Source organism: Lolium perenne, chromosome 5, assembly GCF_019359855.2.
Source record: "Lolium perenne isolate Kyuss_39 chromosome 5, Kyuss_2.0, whole genome shotgun sequence".
NCBI classification, from domain to species: Eukaryota; Viridiplantae; Streptophyta; class Magnoliopsida; order Poales; family Poaceae; genus Lolium; species Lolium perenne.
Window position 1 is genome coordinate 22,735,092 of NC_067248.2, and position 20,904 is coordinate 22,755,995.

At 45.3% G+C, this 20,904-nt stretch overlaps 1 protein-coding gene across 1 annotated transcript; it reads right to left on the reverse strand.

The window, feature by feature from the left end:
* Nucleotides 1-1,166: 1,166 nt before the first annotated feature.
* Nucleotides 1,167-10,866, reverse strand: LOC127298783 (receptor-like protein 7). The gene is made up of 2 exons (XM_051328635.2): nucleotides 9,529-10,866; nucleotides 1,167-3,236 (listed from the first exon to the last, which is right to left on the reverse strand). Exons 1-2 carry the CDS (start codon nucleotides 10,711-10,713, stop codon nucleotides 1,359-1,361), a joined length of 3,063 nt encoding a protein of 1,020 aa, XP_051184595.1. The 5' UTR covers nucleotides 10,714-10,866; the 3' UTR covers nucleotides 1,167-1,358.
* Nucleotides 10,867-20,904: the final 10,038 nt, after the last annotated feature.

The window sequence follows — 20,904 nt, forward strand, 5'->3', positions numbered from 1 at the left end:
TAGTTTTCACATGATATCGTGTTGCCAGTAGTGGCGCTAGAGCGCTCCAAAAAAACCCGATCACGCAGCCGTATAACTCTACGAGAGTCGGGGTTCCAGCTGTCCCGTCCTTCGGTGTACGCTGGAAGATGGGATGGAGAAGACGTGAGCGACAACGCAAGGTTCTGGAGGCAGGCAATCTATGTGGCATAGCGACCTCATGGTTTGCCTCCGCGTTTATATAGCGCATGTTGACAACTTGATGGGGCGTAGCTCACGTACGAGTTAACACATCACACGATCCAAAAAGTTGGAGACGACCGATAACGCATCCGTTAATGACTCACCAAAATAATGCACAATTAATTTTCCGGACATCAAAAATATAAACAACATGCATGAGTATGAGTTTGACTCGACTCATTTCTACAACCCACATCGTGCTGAGGCGGGTGGCGAAGGAGAAGTGCGTGAGGGCTTATTCTCTTCTCGTACCTTAGTGGGAGTGGAAGAGGTTCACCTTATAAACCACTCAAAATTCAGAATCTTGTATTGGGCTATGACCCAAGGCCCAAGTGCCAAATTTCAACATCTTCGTGATAACACAAAAGCAGTTATTTTTTAGTCGTTTGATAACGAATTTGTATATATCGTGTTGAGTTGCTTGCAATCGTGATATATCTCTAAAAATAAAGTAGAAATGAACTCGGTGAGCAAAAAATCCAACTGACTATGTGCCGGTTGAGTGATACAGGGCAAGGATATGCAAAGAGAGGAAGATAGATATCTCGATGTATGATATCATAGTCTATCATGGTCATGCAATTTTAACGAGCAACACACGTACACATTTCCTATTCAATTAGAAATTGTTAAAGAAAAGTTTAGTTATTGCGCACGAGACCGTCGGTCGCGTCTGCAAACCTTTGAAATAAACTAATGGCTCTGTTATCTTTCATTTACCTACTATTACTATGCATGGAAGAATCACTTATCAATGTTTCCTTTCGCCGCCAAACAATTTGGTACTCCTATGGGCACATCACCTGACATGTATTTAATACTCCGTACTAAACTTAAATATACAACTCTGAAAATAAGGTTGGCTAATTCTGAACTTGATCAAAACAGAAAAAGAAGAGGAACATCAAACGTGACAATATGTATTAAAAGGCCAGTTGCCAAATGTAAAGCTTTGTCATTTACGATGAGACACGTGTCACATCATTTCTGGCAGTCAATAGATTATCAACAGTATAATAAAGAAATGCACCATTGGCTAATAGCGGTGAAGGTGGCCATGTACATATACTTCCATACTGAAAGTGATCGTTACAACCAAGACCCCATTTTTGGCCGAAGAGAACCATAGCACCCTTTCATGATTTCTTTCTAAGGGGTAATACCCAGGTCACCACAATCACAACTGCAAACCCAACACCAAATCCGAACCCAGCAAAGAGAAATAACATAATGTCGGCAGGTTTATCCTTGGAAGGACTGCATGCCGTATTTGATGTTGTCGCATTGCTGCATTTTTTGGATAACGGGTGACCACATAACCCATTATTCCTCACAAATGAGCCATTAGGGAATGTCATGAAATGAGGTGATCCTGGTATTCTTCCCTTCAGATTGTTGTCAGACAAGTTCAGCGTCGTGAGGAAGTCCAAAGATGCTAGCTCTTGCGGAATCACTCCTGTTAGCTCGTTTGAGGAGAGATCCAAAGATTCCAGTTGCTTCAGACGACCGAGCTCGGATGGAATTGATTGCGTCAAGGAGTTGTGTGACATGTTGAGAATGTTGAGCAAAACAAGTTCTCCAATAGCCTCGGAGATGCTACCATGGAATGCATTGTTTGAAACATCAATCAATACAAGGGTCCTTATGATCTTCTCAAAGGTGATGGAGTTCCCTTTGTATGTGAGTGAAGTTGCAACTTGATATTCTTGTTGTAGCCTTTGTAGGTCAGCTTGATATTCCATCACTAGTGCTCCATTTGCAGTGTTAACCATCATGGACTTCAGTTTTATAAAGAAGTCCCATGGCAATGCCCCTGAGAAGTTGTTGGAGCCTATGTCAAGAATCCGCAGACTTTGAAATTCACAAATGCCTTTACCTTTAGCAACATTTGGTGCCACATGTCCGAAGAATTTGTTATTACTTAGGACAAGTACTTGAAGGCTAGGAAGTGTACTCATCCAACATGGAAAAGAGTCATTGATCTGATTGTTTCCGATATCGAGGACCTCCAAGTTCCTGCAAGAAGCTAGAGATATGGGCAGCAGTCCTTGGATCCAGTTGTCACTGAAGTCTATCGCCTCAAGCATGCAGTGTTTGTTGATATCATGAGGTAGCACACCTTGAAGCTGATTTCCTTTCAGGTTTAGAACCTTCAGTGCATTTGTGTCCGCCATTATGCATGAAGGGATTGAACCACCGAGGATATTGTAATATAGGTCGAGAAATTGTATCTTTGTACTGCAGAAATCTGGTGAAATAGTCCCGGACAGTTGGTTTCTTGATGCTTTAAAAATGACAGTTTTTTCGAGTTGAGTAGAAATATTATTTGGCAAGAGTGTGAAATGGTTGCTGGAGTAATCTAGCACGCTGACAGAAGATTTGGGTATAGGTATTGGCCCATCGAACATGTTGAAACTGAGATCCAATACGTCCATGAACTGCAAAGGAAGAAAGATGTCATACCCAACACCAGTAAACATATTGTGTGACAAGTTTAGGTAAAAAAGGTGTGAATGTGTCCATGTTTCCCATGCCCACTGAGGCACGGCCCCATGGATTTGGTTGTTTGATAGGTCAAGCGCATAAATCCCATTTAAACGCTTCAAGACACTGGGGAATTTACTTATGTTGCATGATGCTATATCTAAGAGCTTTATGTCTGGGAAAGTTACCGGCGGAGAATTATCTTCTCCATCTATTACATTTAGTTTGTTGTTTGAGAGCTTCAAGTGTGATAGGCTCGGTAATTTCCATAGCGAGTTAAGCTCCACCTGACCGCTAAAATTATTCGAGTGAAGCAATAAGGTATATAGCTGAGACAGGTTGAAGATACATGGTGGTATTTCCCCTGAAAAACCACACGTGTGAAGTGATAATATTTTCAGTTTTGGTAACTTGCATATGGAAGATGATATTGGTCCGTGCAAGCCTGAACGGGAAAACTCGAGGACCTCCAGGGAAGTTAAGTTTGTGATCCATGGCGGCATCGGCCCTACTACCTCTAAGCCAGAGACCTCCAACGAAGTTTTTTTTTAGATAAAAGGCTTAACAGCCCGACTTTAAATTAATAAAGCCCAACAAGGTTTGACAAAGTTATTACAACCGCTGCGGCATACAGCTTAGCCCGACACAGAGCACATAACCAAAAAGGTCCTAGACGACAGAACGAGGATAGATACCAGGGATACAACGCACCCCAGCTTTGACGCGAATAAATGAGCACAGAGAAAACATCGAGAAGGCCCCTGCCTCCCTAAAAACAGCATCGCTCCACGAACATGACCCCTTCAAGTTAGGAAGATGCTGTCAAATTTGTTGCCGGTTTCCGTTGCTTGCTCTCGAGGCAGAGTAGAGCTCCCGCAGCTCATTGATCATCCAGCACAGACCCTCCTGATCCCTCCTCTTGGAGTTTATACTCCACAGCTGCAAGAAAAGCATGGTTTTAAAGATAATGTCAGATGGATGATTAGGGATTTTCTTTTCGATAGACATTTTGTTGCGAGTAAGCCATAACGCCCACGATTGCGCGAGAAACAGCAGCCATAACATTCTACGCGGCAGGCCTGCCAAACTCGACAAGATGTGATGAAACTGTGCAAAACTAGCTGGTCTCCAAGCGCACCCAAGCAACTGACGAAGAACACTCCAGGCAAACAGAGCCAAGGAGCAGGTAAAGAAGATATGGGCCGCATCTTCTGGGGCTCCGCACAGCGCACACGATCCATCAGATGGTCCCTGTCTCGTGGCAATTTGGCGGTTAGACGGTAATTTATCCAGGGCTAATTGCCAGGCAAAAATCTTTATTTTGAGAGGCACCGCCGCTTTCCACACATCCGTAGCATGAGCCACCGTCGCCCCATGCGATAGTTTTTCATACATGGAGCTCACCGAGAACCTCCCTGTCGCATCCAAGGCCCAACTGACCTTGTCCCTGTCTTGTGAGAGCTGAAACGCTCCCACCTCTGCACACAGCTGCAGCCACTGAGCTCTACCAACCGGATCTAACGAGCGTCGCAGTCTAAGCTGTATTACTGTTCCCGAGAGAACCTGAGCCACCGTTGCCTCCGAGCAATCGCAGATGGCGAAGATGAGAGGGAACCTCTCCTTGAGAGTTGCCTCTCCGCACCACCAATCTAGCCAGAATCTGGTCCGACACCCGTCACCAACCGAAAATCTAGCACCCATGCTAAAGAACTGCTTGATCTTGTGCAAGGCCTTCCAGAACTGGGAACCCCCTTGTTCCGATCCTGTAAGGATGCTCGACGCATCATGGTATTTGGCACGCAGGATTTGCGCCCAGATGGTATCCTCGTCCTGATACAATCTCTAAATCCATTTAAGGAGGAGAGCAGTATTCATGTTCTTTGTATTAAGCAATCCCAAACCCCCCATGGATTTTGGTCTGCACACGGTCGGCCAGTTTACCAGATGGTATTTGCGCTTCGGTCCGGAGCCCTCCCAAAAGAATTTGGACCTCAGCGAGTCAAATTTAGCATGGATGCCGTCTTGGAGCAGGAAAAGGCCCATCGCAAACATCAAGAGATTGTCAAGACAGGCGTTAGATAGCGTTAAGCGTCCACCCGAGGACAGTAACCTACTAAGCCAAGGCTCGATCCTAGTCCCCAACTTCCTAACCAGAAAGAGCCATTGCTCAATGGTAAGTTTCCTGTCCGATATTGGGAGCCCAAGGTACATGAAGGGGAAGGCCCCTCGCCTACAGTTGAGTAAGTTTGCAATGCGTATTTGCTCAGCTTCAGGTTGACCCATGACAATGACTTCGCTTTTATGATAATTTATCTTGAGGCCGGACATATCTTCGAAGCACATTAGAAGAAACTTGAGGTTCTTGATGTCTTCGTTGTTGTTCTGTATGAGAATGAGCGTGTCGTCAGCATATTGCAAATGGGTTATGCCCCCTGGCACTAAGTGCGGTACCACCCCATGAATATGACCAGCACCCCTGGCTGCCGACAGGATGCCCGAAAGAGCTTCACCAATGAAATTGAAGAGCAGCGGCGAGAGAGGGTCCCCTTGACGAACTCCGCGTTTATTTCGAAAGAACGGACCTACTTCACCATTGATAGAGATCGCCGTTTGGCCACCCATGACCAATTGGGCTATACGGTGAATGAAACCTGCGTCGAAACCTTTACACCTCAACACTTCTGTCAAAAAATCCCAATTCACCCTGTCATAGGCTTTTTCGAAGTCTAGTTTCAGAAGTATACCACCAAGATTCTTCTTCCTTAGTTCATGGACAATCTCGATCAGCGCAAGGGGGCCGTCCAGGATGTTTCTGCCCTTGATGAATGCAGTTTGATATGGGCTGATAATTCTGTGGGCGATGGGATCTAGCCTAGTGGCGTAGGCCTTGGAAACGATCTTGAAGATCACATTGATCAGGGCAATAGGGCGGAATTGAGTGATCTGGTCCGCACCAGGAACCTTAGGTATGAGCGAGAGAATGCCAAAGTTTAGCCTTGCAATATCAATGCGCCCCAGCACAAAGTCATTGAGAATATGGAGGACTCCATGTTTAACCAACGGCCAGCAACGTTTGAAGAACATCACCGGAAAACCGTCCGGGCCAGGTGCGGTGTCGGACTTCATGTCCTTAACGATAGATTCGAGCTCGACTTCTGTGAAAGTAATAGCCAGCCCCTCATTTTCAGCATCGGTCACCTGCTCCTCCATTGCCCAAGTGGTAGGAGCAAGGCCGCAAGATCTAGACGCGGTAGTACCCAACAGCTCCCTGTAGAAGGAATAAATGTGCTCCTGCACCTGTCGCGGCTCCGAGATAATACCCTCCGCAGTGGAGAGCGCTGTTATCGCACACTTACGGCGCCTCCCATTGGCAACCGCGTGGAAATAGGCAGTGTTAGCATCACCCTTTAATGCCCACTTCACCCTACCCCTTTGGCGCCAATATTCTTCTTCCTGTTGATAGATTTGAAGTAGTTCCTCCTCTAGGTGGTAATGCAGCGCCCAACCCTCATCGTCAATACCAACAGAATCCGCTTGGCGGTCCAGATCCTCAATCTGAGCTAATAACGTTGCCTTTTCCGTTCTTCCTTCCGTACCGAGGTTTCTACTCCATCCTCTGAGGATTTGCCGGAGCCCCGCGCTCATGTGTACCCACCAATCCACAATATCACGGCCCCTTGCCGTGCTCAGCAAACCTTCCCAGGCCCCATTAAGCAAGGGGAAAAAGTCATTCCTCTCAAACCAACCTGTTTCAAAGAAAAACCTGGTGCTCCTAGGAGGGGACTCGTCCCCAGTGTCAAAAACCAGAGGTGTGTGGTCCGATCCAAGGCTTGTTTCCGCTGATAGAGAACACAAGGGAAAAAGCACTTCGAAAGGCTGCGAGATGAAGACACGGTCCAACGTAGAGCGAACAGGGTTCAGTTGTCTATTTGACCAGGTATACCTCGCCCCTGTGCGAGGAATCTCCTGCAACGCCCAGGAAGCAATGTACTCGTTAAAACTGTCGATCAGAGGCCAGTTAAGATTACTGTTATTTTTGTCTGCGGCAGATCGAAGTAGGTTAAAATCCCCGCCCACGACCAGTGGACGGGTAGAGTGGAGAATCTTTTCTGACAGTTCTTCAAGGAAAGCGCGTGATCGCCCATGATCCGCAGGACCATACACCCCTATGGCCTCAAAGATGCTTCTCGAAGGGCGGTGAAGAAGCTGTACACTAATGAAGAACTGGCCCTTGCTAATCGCACCCACCTCAAACATACTGTCTCGACAGCCAATGAGCATTCCCCCTGAATGACCTTGCGCTGCGAGCCAACACCAAACGAACTTGTCCCCTAACTCCAAGCTACTCAACTCAGTGGCAGTAAAGTCTTGCTTAATGGTCTCCTGCAGGAACACTATATCAATTTTGTGAGACCGGAGGTAATCCTTGAGCAGAGTTCGGCGCCCCCTTCGTCCGAACCCGCGGATGTTCCAGAAAAGGCATCTCATTGGGAAACCTTTCCCAATGCCCGTGCTTGGCGGGTGACAGGTCTGTGGCCAACAGGAACATGGCTAAGCTTCTTCTTCTTACGGGTCGGGGCTCCAGGAGGTGCGTCGCCCTCGACAGCCAGCTCCTGTTTCCCCGAGCTCGCCTCTTCTGTACCCTCCGCCCTGCCTGCCCCCGAGCCAGAGGGAGGGCACACGGTGGCTGCTTCCTCGGCGGTCTTTTGAAGCGCAAGTTTGTGTCTTGCAAGGGCTAACTCTGCTTGCGCCAGCTCTCTGGCTTGAATCATCGAAAGCAATTGAGCTGGGGACCCCATCGTGGAACTGAACACCACACAGCTGTCTTGTGCTACCTTTTCTAAGTGAGCTACCGACTCCTCTTGCAGAATAGTAAAATCAGAGAGAGGAGGCGTACCTGGAAGAGGCTTGTTGATGGCCTTGTTTGCTAGGGTCTTGGTTGTGGTGTTCTTGGCCCGCGTCCGCCGCATTGCTCTTTCCATCACGGGCCCCTCCGTCAGACCTTGTCCGCGCAAGCTCTTGCGAGATGACTCAGGTTGTGCAGCCTTTGAGCGAGGCGCCCTAGCCACGACCGCTCCCAGGGCCGGGATAGGAGCATCCTCCAGAAGTGGAGGAAGGGCCACGCTCGGGGTGATGGGCTTGATGGCCGGGGCTTGGTGAAGTTGGAGCGAAGGCGTTGCATCTGTAGTCTGGAAGGATAGCCTAGTTGCCACTGAGTCTTCCAGCATCAATCTTCGGGAAGGGTGATCGTTGTTGGATTTACTCCTGCGTTCCCTGTCTCTAGCCTCTGAATCTGCCTGTAACTGGTTATCTTCCTTGACGGCGGGGCTGGAATCTGAGCACGGTTGCGCTTCTGGAGTTGTGATGATGGCCGTGGGCGGGTGGGACGCACGCTCGGCAGCCACCACAGGTGTTTGAGGTTCTGCATTGGCATTGGCAGTCAACTTTGGCATCAAAGGGAAGACGTCACCGGCCTTGGTGAAATTGGAGCCATACTGGTTTATCGTTGCTGCCGGACTGGGGTACAAGCTGTTCAAGGACTTCCTCGCCATCAAGGACTGGGGAGAGGCAGCGGTGAACACCAACGGATTTTCCACTTCCATGATCACCGGGATCATCTCAAGCGACTTGTGCAACGGGCCCACCGCTCCGCCGGCCGGGGCCGAAGCAGGGGAGCGATCGCGAGAAGCATGACGGCCGCGACGACCATCCCACCGATCCTCATCAGTCTCGTCGAACTCATCCTCCTTGTCGTCTCCCTTGTCCGAAGGGGGTCGGCGGTGTGGGTCTGGGGGATGGGGGCTCCCCAGATCAGCTTCCTCGCGCACCACAGAGACCTTGAATCCTTCCATGTTAACAAAGAGGACCACAGACTCGAGAAGCTTTATCGGCGCACGGAGACCAAAGGACATCCGCACCGGCCCTAGCGGGTGCGCGAGCGAGTCCACGTCCACCCCAATCGGACGGCCGATCTCCCTGGTGCACATCAGCAGCCGGTCCGCATGCCTGAGGGAAGGAGGCACCCCATACAAGCGCACCCACACCTCTTGCAGTCTTTCTGTTGCCATAGGATCACCAGTGGGCAAAGACACTATCGTCTTGCGTTTGCTTTTCGGCAAAGTCGGACCCCCTCCTCTAATAGCCATGCGTAAGCTTTCCTTCGAAGGGAAGATGAGAGCAAAGTCTGTGTCGTTGAGTTTCCTCACCTGCCAGTCCCAATCTTCCTGCACCAAGTCTTTGAATTCTTCCTCAACCTCTGCCGCAGACAGGCCTCCCTCTTGAATCAGAACTAGCGCAGCATTGTTAGCATGGGGTTGGAGCTCCTCCTCTTGAACCTCGCAGCAGAAGAAGCCTGGTTGGCCACCTCCAAACCCTGCCCAGTAGGGATCTGGAAAGCGGTTGAAGCTCGCACACATAGCAGATGGGTGTCCAACCTTGTTGCAGTTCACACAGAAGGGCTCCGCCGTGCAGTCGGCTTGAACATGGCCTTGTTTTCCACAGTTATAGCAGGTAATGTGGCTAGAATCGACAGCAGCAGGGCCCGCCCCCACAGCCGTGCCCGAACTGGCGACACCCTGCCCCGAAGGAACCGACCCCGTCCCCGGAGGGGCCCGGGCATGGCGCGCGTGGCGAGCGCCCACACCTCTCCCCGGTTCGCGCCCACGCGAAGCCGGTGGAGGCGGAGGAGGCGGAGGTAGCTGGGCATCCGGGCGCTGACGCCCTCCCTCAGGGCGCCAGGAGGACTGGCCCGTGCGCTCGCGCTCGCCGGAGAAATCTCGCTGGCGCTGTTGTCTTCTATGCTCCTCTTGCTCCCTATCCAGCCTTTGGCGCAGTCAAGGATATGAGCTCGCCGATCGTTGAGGGCAGGTCACCGGCGAAGCCCTGAGCACCGAGGCCTAGCTTCTTCAAAGATTTGAGGTTGCCCAGCGAACTTGGGATTGCGCCGGAGAAATTGGTGTTGCCGATAAGCAAATTCTCCAGGTTACTATCAGCCGAGAAATTTGGCAGAGTACCAGACAAACCAGGGATGTGGTGAAGGTCAATAGTCACCAACCGCTTGTGCTGAAAGATAGCCAGAGGGACCCATCCATGGAGGTCGTTGTAGCTGAGTTGGAGCACGCTCAGGGAGGAGAAGTCGGCGATGAACTCCGGAAACGGACCGGTCAAACGATTGTGCTGCAGATCAATCACGGAGAGTGACCGCAACCCGGCGAACGGTGCACATATGTGGCCATGGAGCTCGCAGAACGGCATGCTGAGAACACGGAGATTCGGGGTGTACCTGGCGAGAGCGGCGCACCACTCATCCCCTTGACCGGAGAGATCCACGAAGCCAAGACGGAGCTCCCTCAAGCCGCCCATGTCTGCAAGTAGAGCTGACAGGTTCGGTAGTGTGAGCTGCCGTCGGCGAGTTAAATCGGCATGGAACTTGCCGTCGACGTGGAACGGCCCAAGTGATGGCTGGAAACCGAAGGAGAGGTCGAGCGAGACCAGGCTGGTGAGGCGGCCGATGCTGCGCGGCACCTGGCCGGAGAAGTTGGTGGTGGAGAGATTGAGGTGGGTGAGCCTGGTGAGCCGCTCGAGGCCGGTGGATGGTATCGCGGACATGCTGAAGTCGTTTCCGGCGAGGTTGAGACGCCTCAGGGAGGTCAGCTCGACGAAGGGCGCATCATCGAGATGGGGACTCTCGAGTTTACGATCGCCCAAATCGAGGGACGTGACGCGGCCGGTGGTGCACCTGATGCCTTCCCAACGGCAGCAGTCCGTGCCGGACCTCCATGACCGGAAGGCGATGGTGGAGCGGTTTGTGGTGGAGAAAGATCTTTTCAGCCGGAGCAGCGCCGCCGCCTGGCCACGCAAACACTCCGGCAGCGCCGTGGTGTGATTGGTGAACGTATCCGCCGAAGGGATCAGCATCAGCTGCGGGCTCACGGCCAGGAGCTGGAGGAGCACAAGCAGCAATGGCGATGGCAATAATGGCTTGCGACGGTTCATCGTCAAGGACATGGATCCAGGCCTATGTCTATGCGGAATGGAAGCTTTTGCCTGGTGATTGGTGAACGTAGCAGCCGCATGTATATGTGCAGCTTGTGGGCCGTGCACGGCGCATATTAGCCGTACACGACGTTGGCAAAAGCGTTCCGGTCACGACTCACGAGCAAGCCAAGACTCACGACGCGCAGTCAATGGCCCGATCCTCTTCTACTTACGTCCATGCATTTGTTCTCGGATATGCCTGTGTGACAGACTGAGAGGTGACTGTAACAGGCTCGCACAACAGCTTTCCCGTAAGCGTAGCATTATTGCCCTCTCATGATAGCTTTACTTCCACTCTTTGATACGTTATTAAATGGTGGTATTAAGATCGCTAGAGATATATGACATGCTGATTGAAATTTCACACTATTGATCTTTGGGCCTAAGGCATGATATGTATGGTGGTTCTATTTTACCAGTGCTACCTCTATGTTAAAGCTTAAGACTTATATTATTTTAGAAAGTCCAATTATGTTAAGCTTAAGGTTTATATTATTTTAGAAAGTCCAACTATGTTAAGTTTGACTAAGCTTTTACCAAAATCATTAACATGCAAAATATAAAATTAATATTCTTAAATGGACAGTCAAATATATTTTCGTATGATATCTTTCAAAATATTATATTTGTTAATAGATCGCTCTAAAAGTTTGGTCAAATTTTACTTGGTTTAACTTTTTTTTTTTAATATAAACCTTAAACTTTGGGATGGAGGTAGTACCATCTATGACTCGTCGGCTGGCAAGAAGTCTCGTAGATATGGCAAGAATACTAAATCCAAAATAGTTTCTCAATGAATGGCATGTTTCGGAATAGCAGAGGTCTTGGTGACTTGGCTAAGCATTCTCACATTGCCGATGGTTGTAGAGATTATGATTTAGATTTTATTACTATATCCGAGACGGGTAGGCGGAATTTCTCACAGAGTTTTCTTGACCGTTTATCAGGCGGGATTAACTTTCAGTGGTTTTCTCACCCACCTCGTGGTAGGTCCGGGGGTATTTTACTTGGCGTCCGCATAGACACCATGACTGTTTTAGCTAGTTCTGATGGAGAGTATCACATTAAACTCGACATTCAGAATAAAGCTGACGGTTTCATTTGGAGTCTGGTTGCTGTGTATGGTGCCGCCCAAGATGCTTTTAAGGCTGACTTTTTACGTGAGTTGGTAAATCTTACTAAAGATAATCCCTACCCGATTTTAATCGGTGGGGACTTCAATCTACTAAGATTTCCTCATGAGAAAAGTAAAGGTCTTTTTGATGGACATTGGCCTTTCTTGTTTAATGCTGTCATTGATAGCCTTGACTTAAGAGAGGTGTTTATGTCCGGTAGACAATTTACTTGGGCCAACAGCTTGCGTGAACCCACATACGAAAAGCTAGACCGCGTGTTGATGGATACCGAATGGGAAGATAAATACCCTATGGTGTCTGTCCGTGCACTAGAATGTATTGAAAAATTGTCTGACCATGCACCTATCCTCCTAACTACTGGGAATCCCCGACCTGTGTGTAAATGGCCTTTTAAATTTGAACTTGGCTGGCTACATCGGGAAGGGTTCCTTGAGATGGTTAAGACGGTTTGGGAGAGACCGGTCGGTGGTAGCACTCCAATTTTGAGATGGAATAATAAGATGCGTGCACTGCGCAAACATCTCTCTGGTTGGGCTGCCCATATGGATAGTATTCTTAGAAAAGAGAAGACTCGCTTATCAAATGTGATTGATGAGCTAGAGGCTTTTGCTGAGGTGAGACCACTGACTCCGCATGAGATTGAACTTAAGAATCAATCCAATGCGCAGATGGCGAGTCTCCTTCGCGAGGAGGAACTCAAATGGTATCAACGTTCCAAAGCCCAATTCATCTTGGAAGGAGACTCAAATACGCGATATTTCCATTGCATAGCCAATGAGAGACATCGGAAAAAACGTAATCACTCTCTTAATCAAGATGAAGGGTTGATTCAAGGCCATGAGCAACTCAAATCATACATTACTAATTATTATAAAGGTCTGTTTGGTCCTCCGGATGAAAGTTCCTTTTCTCTAAATGAGGACTTAACAGATGATATACCCCAAGTTTCTATGGAAGAAAATGCCTTATTGACCGCACCTTATTCCGAGGAAGAGGTTCAAAAGGCAATTTTTCAAATGGAATGCAACAAAGCTCCGGGTCCGGATGGTTTTCCAGCAGAGTTCTATCAAACTTTCTGGGATACTATTAAATCGGATCTTCTAGATTTGTTCAGTGCTCTGCATATTGGACAACTAGAATTATTTCGTCTAAATTTTGGTGAAGTAATTTTGTTACCGAAAGTTAATGAGGCAGAAAGGATTCAACAATATAGACCTATTTGCCTCTTAAATGTAAGTTTCAAGATTTTCACGAAAGTGGCCACCATTAGACTTAATACGGTTGCGGATCATGTCGTTCAGCCATCTCAGACCGCTTTCATGCAAGGAAGAAATATCCTTGATGGAGTGGCAGTTTTACATGAGACGGTACATGAGATGCATACTAAGAAATTAAATGGGGTTATTCTGAAATTAGACTTTGAAAAGGCTTATGACAAGGTCAAGTGGTCTTTCTTACAGCAGACGCTCAGGATGAAAGGTTTTTCTCCTGAATGGCGCGCTCTAATAAATGATTTCGTGTATGGAGGTAGTGTGGCGATCAGGGTTAATGATGACACTGGCCACTATTTTCAAACTCGAAAAGGGTTACGCCAAGGGGATCCGTTATCACCAATGTTGTTCAACATTGTAGCGGATATGCTGGCTATACTTATAGAGCGGGCCAAGTCTGATGGTCAGATTGAGGGTGTGATTCCACATCTGGTTGATGGTGGTTTATATATCCTTCAATATGCCGATGATACAATTCTGTTTATGGATCACGATCTCGAAAAATCTCGCAACCTGAAATTAATTTTGGTGGCTTTCGAGCAGTTGTCGGGATTAAAAATCAACTTCCATAAAAGTGAATTGTTCTGTTTCGGTGAAGCCCAAAATGATACAGCTCTGTATGCTGAGTTGTTTGGTTGTGGGCAAGGCCAATTTCCTATTCGCTATCTGGGTATTCCGATTCATTATCGGAGACTTACAATTGCTGAATGGAAAATAGTGGAAGAAAGATTACAAAAGCGCCTTAGTAGTTGGAAAGGTAAATTGTTGTCTCTAGGGGGAAGATTGATACTCATTAATTCGGTACTGACAAATATGGTACGGTATATGTTATCTTTCTTCCTATTGCCGAAAGGAATTATGCACAAACTCGATTATTATCGATCCAGATTCTTTTGGCAAGGGGACAGCGAGAAAAAGAAATATCGACTGGTTAAATGGAGTATAGTTTGTAGTCCCAAAGATCAAGGCGGGCTTGGAGTTCATGACCTGGAGGTCAAGAATTCAGCTCTGCTGGGTAAATGGCTTTTTAAGCTTCTTACAGAGGATGGGATTTGGCAAACTATTCTTAGGAGAAAATATATCGGTTCGAAGATGTTATCCCAAGTGGTTTGGAAACCTGGGGATTCACACTTCTGGGCTGGTCTCATGGCGACAAAAAATACCTTTTTTCGTCATGGTTCTTTCTCGATAAAGAATGGAGCACAGATACGGTTCTGGGAAGATGTTTGGTTACACAATGCCCCCTTATGTGAACAGTATCCTGTGTTGTATAGTATTGTTCGTCGCCAAGGTGATACCATTGCCACAGTATTGGCTACCTCGCCTCCGAATGTGACGTTCAGACGAGTTTTGCTAGGACAAAGGCTATTGGCATGGAATACACTAATTCAAAGGCTGGGGGATATTAACTTATCACCTGAGCCGGATGAATTTAGGTGGAATTTACATGCAAATGGTTCTTTCTCAGTCAAATCTTTATACAACGCCATTCTTCATTCTGATTTACCAGTTGATAATAATAAGAAAATTTGGAAGATGAAGATACCATTAAAAATTAAAATTTTTGGATGGTATCTTCGTCGAGGTGTAATTCTCACCAAAGACAATCTTGTTAAGCGTAATTGGCACAGAAGTACTCGATGTGTTTTTTGTCATCAGGATGAAACCATAAAACACCTTTTCTTCCAGTGCCAATTTGCAAGATCTATTTGGTCTGTCATCCAAGTAGCATCTACCCTGTATCCTCCGACTAGTGTGGCTAATGTCTTTGGCAATTGGCTTCATGGTATAGATTCAAGGTTCAAGTTGCTTCTTAGGGTGGGGGCGCTAGCAGTTATCTGGGCGCTTTGGCTGAGTAGAAATGACAAGATTTTTAACGATAAAAATTTCTCTTTGTTGCAGGTCATCTACAGATGTACAGGTATTCTCCGTTTGTGGTTACCTCTTCAGCGCATGGAGAACCGAGACCTATTTACGGATGTCTGTACACGGTTGGAGGCTACGGCGAGGGATACTTTTTCCCTACATGGGTGGCAGCATAGTCTACGGATTGAAGCCCCATCCACACCTTAGGCGTTATATGATTCATCGTTGCGATATGTATTCCGCCTAGCTTATTCGTTTGATATCTTTTGGACTTAAGACTCATAAACGGCTGTGTGCATCCTGGTTATGCTGAGGCTGGATGTAATTGCTTCTCAAAAAGTAATAAAGCATCCTTTATCGAAAAAAAAGTACCATCTATGACTGGTCCTATTGTAACAATGCCATGTACTCTCTCTGTCTCACGAATGATGTTTTAGATATGTCTAAATTTAAATATATGGTAAATTTAGACAAATCTAAGGCATGTTTAATATAACTGAGGGAGTACGATAACTGATGAGTTGAAGGAGAGGAAAAATAGGGTTTTAGTAAAAAAGATAATGATATTGTTTCCTATTGTACGAGATGCTTTATCTTTGTTACATGGGCACCGGTATTCCGGTTTTTGGAAATACTAAAATACCGTCTAGGATGTAGGGACCTCACCTTTTTAGGATGCCGATCTCTATGTGTATATGTGCTAGTTCCTGGATCCATCTCTAGTACACACAATACAAGATGTAATACCAAGATACAAAGATCTTTATTACATCGTATGATCCAGTAACACATAAAGACTTACAAAATACGTAGCACAAGGCTAGCCTATCATCAGAGTTTACAACGAACAACATCGACATCATGGAGCCCTTCGTCTTCATGTGCCACATGCGAGCATGGTGAGGATAGACTCGTAACCCTAATCATCGTAACACACTCGTCTATAAAAAATGTTTGCAACAGGTAAAGTTACAGCAAAAAACATTTGGTAAATACTTTGAATATATTGGCAAGTTCACGAGAGAGTGGGAAAAGTCCTATCAATTACATGCACATTTGTCAAGGTGGGGTTCTTAATTTGCAGAAAGCAAGTTTTATCCTATCTTTTCAAATAAGTTTTACATCCTTTAGAAAATCTTTTGGACACTTGGATATAAATCCAAAGTGATCCTAACCCATCAAAATTTAAGTTCAGAAATTGGGATGAGGAGATCTTCCAAACAGTTTCAAGTCTAGTTGCTCATAGTTGTCTGTAATCGGAGACATGGCTAAGTACTTAGTTTTGACACTCTGCAGAGGTGGTACACCTTACCCATATGACTCAATCAAACACTTCACCTGAAGCTTATTTTTCTCAAATGATCGGGTGCAGACTAAGACAAGACCTTTCAGAAGCAATTCCCCAACCACAACGGACGCGCTCCCATTTAAAACACCCTCTGTACGTTAGGTTGGGTTCAAGCAACATATTTTGTTAGGGCAGAGCCCATATGACACGTGGTTGTACCAGAAGCTACTAAACTAGAAACCTATCCAACCTCTATAGTTCATGGGTGCTTTCCGCGAGTGTTCATAAGACATTAGCAGGCTCATAGAAATGGCCCCATAGAAATGCCCCCCATAGAAAAGGCGGTGCGACCCATAGAAATGGCCCCATATAAATGATCATGATTGCCACTCAACCAAAAAAAAATCAATACCATTCACCCAAGTGTTCATTAATTAAGATGTTCTTCCACATCCAAAGCATAAATTTTCTCTATCACATAACCTGATAACCATGACATTAATTCATTCCCACGTCACTATTCAGCATAGCTAAGAAAATCTACCTACATTGGCGACAATGGAATCAAGTCATGGAAGTTGATATGGCTATTCTTCCTGGGTGTCATAGCAAATCAAAACTATATTAAAACACCGACACATGCATTCTAGGAAAACATCTAAGTGCAAGAAAACATTAGGTATTCGTGAACAAAGTGAACTTACCTTTTTGGTAGTCGAAGAGCGTTCACTTCTCTCAATCAAACACGTACTTCTCCGTACGAACTATAAGATAAAATATAGCACATCATAAACACGTCATTCAACAACAACATAATTGAGTAAGGCATCAAATAGAGGGATTTCATTATTCATTTTATTTTGGTCTTTGTTTATTCTTACGGTTCAAAGGTATTGAAGGTATGGCATGAGGCATGGCTTGCAATATGTTGTTTGATAGATTGAAAGGTTCAGTTATTTATGGAATCAAGATATATTGGAAATATTGATATGCTACACCAATATGTGGAATCACCCCACACGAATAGAATCACATAAGTATAGAGTGTCAGAACACTTACAAAATAGTACAAGTTACACATAGGATTGGGTATTAACTAAAGATATATGGAATTACATAAATTACTCATTTGTAAGTTAAATAGTTTCATTTAGGTCAATAGGTCTAATTGAGGTTTGTTAGGCATGATGGAAATTGTGATTGGGTTCGAGGATCCTAATGCATAACAAGGGTTCACCACATGTGATATGGGATAGAGTATCTCGACTCCACCAGAGCAAGGTAAAAGTCTAAATTATGACATGTCACACTTTACTCAATTGTTATTTGAATAACTAGGATAATATGATTTGGAGAGATTGATCATGGAACATGATGAATGTGTTTAAATGATTTTGATAGATGGGCTTGACTATAGTCTTCACTTTTTGCAAAAATGAATCTTGTTTAGAATAATTAAGGAAATGCATCTATAATGAAAATACTTAAATCCTCATGTTTGAATTTGGATAATTTCAAAAAGGGTTGAAGTAGCTTGGGAATTGTTGTTAATGGTTTGGTAAAATTATTTTTAACCAAGGGAAAATGAATAATTTTAAAATGATTTAGGGACTTTGTTTTATGTCGAAAATACTCAAATTCTCATCTTTGGATTTGAATATTTGCAAATGGTTTCAAATATGTTTTTGGGAAGTGATGTTATGGATAGAGGACATTGATATGATCCATTTGCAAAAAGAATAATTTCATTTAAATTTCTAGAATTTGGATTAGGTCAAAATTACTCAAATTTACATATTCAAATTTAAGTATTTTGAAACTTTATCAAAAGACAAATTTTATTACATAACTGTGTTCTACTCATTTTTATGAATCTAGGCGTATATCATTTGCTATATTTGGACATCTTTTTATTTTTCTATAATGTTTACAAGATTAAACATGTTGTGGTTAAATGTTGATGACATCCTAAAAGTTGTCAGAAAAAATTGCTCGGATGAAAATGCTTTCTACAGGAAAGTTGTAGAGAATTTAATTACAAACTCAGCGGAGGAAATCTCTAGGTGTGACGCGCTAGATGACCATCATGAACCACTACTAATTCGAGCTCACGCCAGAGCAGCGGAGGAATCCAAGTGGCATCCCGACTACAACACGAGTTGGGACGGCTTCTTCATCAATCGGCGTGAGAGTGCGCTTGCCAGGCACGAGGAGGACGGCCCGTCTCATTCGAACTTCAACGAGGCCGGCCGTTAGCTGTCGTGGCGCGGCCGGACTCTCCAGAGCGTCATGGCCTACCATGGCCCCCGTCTGCACTACCCTCAGTCCCAGTCCACGCGTGCTCATCCGCAGAGGTTCGACTACCGTGATGCCGATGGTAGCGACGACGGCGTCGGTGACTACGACGAAGACAGTGGCGACGTTTATAGGGCTAGGCAGGAATATGACCGAATCACTCCAACATTCGAAAACAAGTTCAGCCGATTGTGACTTAATCTATCCATGTATCTTAATTTGCAGTTGAGCTATGTACTTTAATTTCAGTTCAGTCGTAATAAAGTTTTATTTCCACCCATTATTTCCCGCCCTTTTCCTCCCTCCCGTTTCTTCCTTGCATTTTTCTGATTGAAAAACATATAAAATACTTTGCATTTCGATGAACGTTTTGAAAGATGTGAATTTTACAAACTTAAACCATTTTCTGGAATTTAACTCGAAAACAGAAAAGAAAACAGTCAGAAAAACCTTTGGTACCGGTTCTAGCCCACAAAATTTTTACCCGAAAACATTTTACGCAGTTAGCTAATTTTTAGATTCTCAAAATTCCAAATGAAAATTTGAAAGCAGGAACATTTTAGTTTTCACTAGAAATTCAGGATTATATTTTTTTATTTTGTTATTAAATTATTATTTCCTTCCTGCATAAAGATTATTAATACTTAACCATAAATGTTAGTAAATTTTTAGATTTACAAATTTCCAGGTTATAGATTTTGCAAAAACAAATTAAAATATAAAATAAATTTTAAAAATTTAAAAATTTAAAAATATAAAAGTTATTGTTTATTTATTTATTCAATATTATTTTTACATCTTTACTTTTGCTTATTAAAATAATCATGTGAAATTCAAACAATAGAGAAGTGTGATATCGTGACCAACATGTTAACATGATTGATATGATAGTACTATCAATAACATGCGGACGAACCACTTGGAAGTGAGATGGGAAGGAACTCGAAAGTTAAGTGTGCTAATGCTGGAATAGTGGGAGGATGGGTTACCGAGCGGGAACTTTGACCACGAAGCTGGGGCTACGCTCCCATTTGGAAAAGTGTAATTGTTTCAACCGTATGGGCCTGAATCTGCCGTCCGCCTGAACGGGCCCTCTGTTTCAATAGCTCAAGCAGCCTATAGTTACTAATCGGCAAAACATGCATAGCAGCGCTAGATACACCGGTAGGAGGAGGCGCCTCTTCTGGTTATTGTTCGCGGCTTTGACTTGGACCCTTTGAATTGTGCGCAATAAAATGGTGATAAAGCGTATCTTGGCTCGACACGTTTCTGACTCTATCTATCTATTCTTGGCTTTATTGCAGCAGTGGTACCCGCTGTGTAGACAGCGGGACATGAGCGCATGGATGGCATATTGGAGGATCTTCTTGCGGCGGTCCATTGTATTTCTACGCCGTCCAGCCTCTGAGTGGTCCTCTTCTTTGGGTTGTATCGTTTATTTTTCTTTCCTTTGGGCATGATGTGTTGTTGCCCCGGCAGACCTCTGGTGGTCGGTAGTTCCTGTTTGTGCTCTCATTTGGAAAAAAAATGTAATTGTTTCAACCGTATGGGCATGAATCTGCCGTCCGCCTTAACGGGCTCTCTGTTTTAACAGCTCAAGCAGCCCGCAGTTACTAATCGGTAAAACATGCACAGCAGCGCTAGATACACCGGTAGGAGGAGGCGCCTCTTCTGGTTATTGTTCGTGGTTTTGACTTGGACCCTTTGAACTGTGCGCAATAAAATGGTGATAAAGCGTATCTTGCCTCGACACGCTTCTGACTATATCTACCTTTTCTTGGCTTTATTGCAACAGTGGTACCCGCTATGTAGACAACTGGACAGGGAGCGCATGGACGGCATGTTGGAGGATCTTCTTGCGCCGGTCCATCGTATTTCTACGCCGTCTAGCCTCTGAGTGGCCCTCTTCTTTGGGTTGTATCGTTTATTTTTCTTTCCTTTGGGCATGATGTGTTGTTGCCCCGGCAGACCTGTGGTGGTTGGTAGTTCATGTTTGTGTTGTACTTGAACCTTGTATGGATGTGGTTGTTTTATTTATAAAGCGGGGCGAAAGCCTATTTCGAGAAGGATATTTCGACGAGGCTGCCTTGTCATCGAGTTGTTGTCAGTGCCGTCGTGTGGTGTATTCCCATTCGTTCAGTAAAACTCACAAGACTCGACATTCGTTAGTGCACGCTGAGCACACATAATTTGTTAAAAGCTGCATTTATATTCATCCAACTCGTTTACGTACTTAAACTGTGTTTGGCACTTTGGTGCGGGTATGAACCTTGGAATTCAGATCAGATAATCGTTGAGGCTCCGA